General features: G+C 57.4%; 1 protein-coding gene across 3 annotated transcripts in view; it reads right to left on the minus strand.

Moving 5' to 3' along the window:
* Positions 1-564: 564 nt before the first annotated feature.
* ALDH3B1 (aldehyde dehydrogenase 3 family, member B1) overlaps positions 565-6,125 on the minus strand; it is a 19,235-nt gene continuing 13,674 nt past the window's right edge. For all 3 annotated transcript variants that reach the window (XM_010837672.1, XM_010837673.1, XM_010837674.1), the window contains 2 exons: positions 3,222-3,321; positions 565-1,264 (listed from right to left, as the gene is read on the minus strand). In XM_010837672.1, the coding sequence (XP_010835974.1) occupies positions 1,074-1,264; positions 3,222-3,321 (291 nt within the window). In that variant the 3' untranslated portion in view covers positions 565-1,073. The remainder of the gene's footprint in view (positions 1,265-3,221; positions 3,322-6,125) is intronic.

Below are 6,125 nucleotides of genomic sequence, written 5' to 3' on the forward strand. Positions count from 1 at the left end.
AGCCTCCCAAGGAAGATTTCCCGTCCAGACTTGTGGGCCAGAGGGAGCCCGTGAAGGGGTTCAGGCTGAGGGCTGGCATGGTCCAGTGGGCTTTGGGAAGATCCGTGGGTGCACTGAGAAGGGCTGGGCCTGGGGGAAGAGGGTAGGTGATGGATGGCCCTGGGCACAGCCTTTATTTTAGTGTGTGGATTGGGGAGGCCTGTGGCGTCATCGAATCATCAGGAATTGCTCAGAGATGGGACTTGGGAGGTAGAAGGGAGGGTCCAGCTGGAGGCCTGGGAGTTCGGCAGCTGAATGACTGGGGACCGCTCCATAGCGTTGAAGTCCAGGAGGATGAGCAGGACAAGGAAGAGGATGAGCTCAGGGTGGGACATGGAGAAGGGAAGGTGCCCAGGGCCAACCACTTGGGGGACAGGAGCATGTTCAGAGCTCCTCAGGGCTCGAGCTGAAGGGAAGGAGAATCTACTGCGGGCATCTCATCAATCTTGCCTGGAGGCAGAGGTGGGGAGAGAGACAGGGGAGGCAGCCTTCCCCCGCCCGAATGAGGAGACAGGACGCTGGAGCTTAGAGTCAGCAATTATGTTCCAAATTTTAATCCTCACAGTGATCTCAGGAGATATTGTTTGTCACCTCCTCTCTACACCAGAGAGAGGGACAAGCTCAGAGAGGGCAGGAACAACCCAGGTCACAGCAGGTCCACAGCAGGGCATGGACCAGATGCCAGGACCCCTTCTGCACCCCTCCACAGAAAGAGAGGTCCCGAGAAGTGCCCACAGCTGCCCGACTCTCCTGGGACATAGGTGGCCACCCTGGGAGCCAGAGAGCAGGTTACACAGTCTCCCACGTGCCCACACCTTGGCCCATCCTGGTTGCGGGGCAGCTGAGGGCCTGAAAAGAGAAGCCCTGGGTGAGAGGAGGGCAAGCACTGGTCTGGACTGTGGCCTTGGCAGGTCCTTTCCCCCTGCATCGTGGATCCCAGGTCGTGTCTCCACCAGCCTCAGGTGGCCACGGCAGCGGAGGACTCATGGGCGTGGGGTGGGAGGGACGCTCAGTGCCCCGCGCCTGGGGTGGGCTCACAGCAGGGTGCAGCTGCAGCTGCGGGTCTCCATGGCCATCAGCAGCACCCTCAGGTTGCGCGGAGTGTGGGGCGGGTAGCGGATGGCGTAGATCTTCTCCAGCCCGGGGCGGCGCAGCAGGCAGGCGCGGTGGTGGGAGAAGGTGTCGAAGGAGAACTTGCCATGGTAATTGCCCATCCCGCTGCTGCCTGCAGAGGGATAGGGGGCACGGCAGTCAGGCCCCCAGTGGCCGGCCAAGGGGCGTCAGACACACCTGGGCTCTGCCGGTCACAGGGTATGACCTGAGTGGGCCGCTTCATCCCCCGAGCCTTGGTTTCCCCACATGTAAAGTGGGCTAATCATGAGATGCTATGGGTAAAGGGCTTAGCCCCACCCTGGCATCAGCACCCAGTCAAATAAATGTTGAGGACTCCAGGTCTGGGGCAAGATGGGTGGACAGTGGGTGAGTGGGTTCCAGGGGTGGGGGGAGGGATGGATTGGGGGTTTGGGGTTAACTGCACACTATAGAAACTAGACAACAGGGACCTACTGTGTAGCACAGGGAACTATATACAATACTTATAATAACCTATAATGGAAAAGAATCTGAAAACGTGTGTGTGTGTATGTGTTAGTTGCTTAGTCATGTTCAACTCTTTGAGACCCCACGAACTGTAGCCCACCAGGCTTCTCTGTTCATGGAATCCTCCAGACAAGAATACTGGAATGGATTGCCATTCCCTTCTCCAGAAGATCTTCCCAACCCAGGGATGGAACCCTGGTCTCCTGCATCGCAGGCAGATTCTTTACCATTTGAGCTACAGGGAAGTCCTGTGTGTGTGTGTGTGTGTGTGTGTGTGTAAAACTGAATTGCTGAAACCAACACATTATTGTAAATCAAATATACTTCAGTTAAAAAAGAGGGAGACAAGATGGAAAGTAAAGAAAGCAACCCCGCAGTGGATTCTGGGGTGACTCCCTAGGTTTGAATCCCAGCTTTGAACTGGCAAGTGACTTTGCCTTGGTATCCTCGTGACATGGGGGAACAGTGGCACCACCTTCTAGAGTTGCAGGGACAAGTGTTCAGCCCCATAGATACAGCAAGTGCTGTGTTGAGTCCACAGTGTCTAGGTAGGGAGACAGTCAAGGACCAGGCAGTAGGAAGTCCCGGGGATGCAGCCTGGTGGAAGCAGGGGCAGTCTGAGAGGGCTTCCTGGAGTGGGTGAGGCCTGAGGGATATGGCATTGACCAGATAAAGTGGGCGTGTGGGGGCAGGAAGGCCCCAGACTGAGGGACAACTCGAGAGAGCGTTGGAGGTAGGTGACCTGGATGTGCTGGGACTCAGGTCAAGCTCCGTGTGGCTGGGGCAGCAGCTAGGGAAACAGGAGAGGAGGCTGGAGCAGGATTCCACGGCCAGGCCAGGCAGGGCAGGCCTCTGGAAGCCGAGTCAGGGTCCTGTGGCTCCATCAGGGGCTGGGAGTTATGGGGGGCTTCATCAGGGGAGTAAGAGGACCGGGTTCCCCCACTGACAGATCCACTCACTTCCCTGAAGAGGAGCGACTGGGACTGGAGGTGGGGAGCCAGGCAGGCTGGGGGTGGGGCTTCCAGAAGGGGGCCGGCCTGTGCCCAGCCCTGGGAGGGCCTGGGAGGGCCTGGGAGGGCCTGGGACGACCAGGGCAGCCTGCCAGGCCCTGCTGGTCATTTACTCCGGTGCCCAGTGGGCCCTCTCCTCCCCTGAGGAGGAGGTCTCTCAGAGAGGGGCCGTGGTGGCCCCACATCATACAGCCGTCGGGCTTGCTGGGGCCAGCCTCAGAGGCCAGGACCTTGCAGCCGGCCTGGGGGCTGCTAGGGCCTGGTGGAGTGGGGAGCTGACAGCAGCCCCCTGTCTCCATCATGGACCCGAGGGGGTGCGGGAGGGCTTGAAGGAGCCGCGTGTAGCCGCACGTGGCATAGAGAGCACACCTGGGCTGCCCTGTGTGTGCCACCAGGCCGGCCGGGGAGAAAAGCTGCAGCAAGCACCGCGGACGGACCTCACGGTGATGCTGAAAACAACGTAAGCTGTGTGTCTGTGGGTCTGCCTGCGGAGGGAAGTGCCAGGACCGGCGTGGAAGGTTCCACTCCAGGCTCTGTGGAGGGGAGTGGGGGGAGGTGAGAGCCGGCACCTACCCACTCCTCCGAAAGGCAGGCTGGCCAGGGTCAAGTGCATGAAGCCGTCGTTCCCGCAGAAGCCCCCGCTGCTGGTCTGGGCCAGGACCCGCTTGACCACCTGGCGGGGAAGCAGCGGTGAGGCTGGTAAGAGAGCTGCCGGGGCTCTACCTGACCCCCTCGGGGTCCCAGGGCCCATGGCAGGGTCTGAGGCCACCATGTGATCTGAAGAGTAGCCTGCCACCCCCACGTCCCCACTGGAGACGTGTGTCTTGAGCCTCCCTTGAGTGTGGTCCACGCAGGCGGCTGCGGACACAGACTCAGGCTGGCAGGGGAGGCGGGAAACCCAGCTTCCTCCTGGGGACGTGGAGGGGCGGGTGATCAGCGAGATACCCCGGGAGGGATGTGAGGTGCCTGCTGGGTGTCCAGGAGGGCAGAGGTGAGTAGGAGGGACCCCCACCCACCCAGGGTGAAGGCCAAGTGGGGAGGCCGAGGGGCAGGGAAGCTGTGGAAGGCCTTGCGGACTGCACCACCGGGAGGACACTGAGATTTGTACTTTGGAAATATGAACTTGACCCCTGCTTGACTTAATGAAGGCCCTTCTTAGGTCTATGGACAATAAAGAAAGATTCAGTTTAGTCGCTCAGTCGTGTCCAACTCTTTGCAACCCCATGGACTGCAGCCCACCCAGCTTCCCTGTCCATCACCAAGATGAGTAGACACTAAAGAGTTGTTGCATAAAAACTTGGCTGTAGTTACAATGTGTGACCCTCAGGTCACAGCTAGATCAGGGCCTCCTGCAGAGTGGAACCCCATCCTCAGGATCAGAAAATCCCGTTGAGACCAGCAGTAAGGACAGCAGAAGGCGGAGCCGGGACCACCAGTGCTCAGTGAGGACCCAGGGCAGGGCACGCAGGGTGGGATGAGGGTTTGTGTCACCGCGTGTCCTGGAACAGTGCCAGGCAGTCAGAAAAGCTTGAAAGCTGATTGGCCAGATGACCCGCCTCCCTGCTTCCAAACACCTGTGCAGCACTTTCTTTTTTGACTGCTGTGTGCAGCATGTGGAATCTTGGTTCCCCGACCAGGGAGTGAAACCTGTGCCCCCTGCATTGGGAGCAGGTTTAACAGAGCCCTAACTACTGGACACCCAGGGAAGTTCCTGTGTAGCGTTTTCTAAAGTTAACATTACACAGATAAACAAGGGCTCCTTGGAGGAACAGCTGATTCTAGGGCCAGGCAGCTTGTAGACCCAGAAAGGAAGGAAGTGGTGGGAAAACCAAAGGATGGGCAGGTGTCTGGGACAGAGCAGCTCCCAGTGCCCAAAGGCCGGACAGGTCGAACGAAAATCAGGTGGTATTGGGGACAGGTTGAACAAGGAAACGAATCAGGTGGTATTGGGTTGTAACCCGGAAAATAAAGCAGATGCACTGGAGTCCATGCTGATATAAAGAATCAGGCTTCCCTGGTGGACCAGTGGTTAAGACTCCGTGCTTCCACTGCAGGAAGCACAGGTTCAGTTCCTGGTCAGAGAACTGAGATTGCACGTGCCACGTGGCGCGGCCAAACAGAAAAAAGGCACTGATATAAAGAACCAAGCCAAGATTCCAGGTAGGATATGCAGATGTTCCCCCTCCAGCAGGTAGAGCTTACTCTCACCCCCTTCCATTGAAGGTAGGCTAGACTTAGTGACTTGCTCTCACAGAACAGAATAAGGAAAGGGAAGAATAGACCTTGTCCCAGACCTAACCTTGGCCAGGGATGAAGGTTAACCTCACCAGTGATGCATGGATCTCATGGTCCCCTGAGGATGAGCAGAGATGGGCCCTTGACCCTGTGGGCTTCTTTCATGAGAGAAACAGCTGGCCACTGAGATGGGGGACATTCTGCAGGACAGATGGCCAGCACCCCGTTAAGCTGAGAGATGGCCACAAGGGGACCAGAGGAGCCATGGCAACTAAATGCAGCTCGGGACCCTGGCCTGGATCCTGGGGTGGAAAGAAAAACTGGCAAAATCTGTCTAAAGTCTAGAGTGTGGTTGACAGCAATGTGCCAATGTCAGTTTCTTAGTTTTGACCAACGTAAGGGGAGAAACTGGAGTATAGGGGCCTTCCCTGGACTCTCTGCAACTTTTCTGTAAATCTAAAATTATTCCAAAATTAGAAGTTTGTTTTAGAAAAGCCTTTCTAGGACTTCCCTGGTGGTCTACTGGGTAAGACTCCATGCTCCCAGTGCAGGAGATCTGTGTTCCATCCCTGATCAGAGAACTAGATCCCACATGCCTGCTGCAACTAAGAATTTGCATGCCACAACTGAGACCTGACACAGCCTAAATAAATAAATATAAATAAAAAGTAAAATTTAGAAAAGCATTGTCCAGGGGAATCCCCTGGAGGGTCAGTGGTTAGGACTCTGCGCTTCCACTGCAGAGGGCATGAGTTTGAGCCCTGATTGGGAACTAAGACACTGCATGCTGCACGGCACTCCGGTGAGGGGGGGGAAGCATTGCCCAGTCTATGAGGCATCTCAGGAGGGCTGGGGGTGGGGGACGTGTGTCCTGAGCTGGAGATGGCTGGCCACATGCATGTGAGCCTCCCAAAGGGCCCCCAGGGAGGGGCAGGGGACCAGGGCTCACTCTTGGGTCTGCGTGTTCTGGTCATCCATCCCCCCTCAGTCATCCCATCCCGTGTTGTGTGTGCCTTCCACGAGCCAAGCACTGAAGGGGACACTGTGGTCACCAGGCCGAGATGATGCAGAACAAGAGAGGCCAGGCCTGACCTAGAGAGGATGCTGGACCCTAGAGGAGACCCTGGGGAGCTGCCCACTAAAGGCCCAGGAGAACGTGGCCTAGACTGAAAGGCAAAAGGGAGGCCCTGCTGCCCCCAGGAGAAAGGAGAGAGACAGAGCCAAGCGTGTCACCTGTCAGTG

This window comes from Bison bison, unplaced genomic scaffold (assembly GCF_000754665.1).
Source record: "Bison bison bison isolate TAMUID 2011002044 unplaced genomic scaffold, Bison_UMD1.0 scf7180017864080, whole genome shotgun sequence".
In the NCBI taxonomy this organism is placed as follows: domain Eukaryota; kingdom Metazoa; phylum Chordata; class Mammalia; order Artiodactyla; family Bovidae; genus Bison; species Bison bison.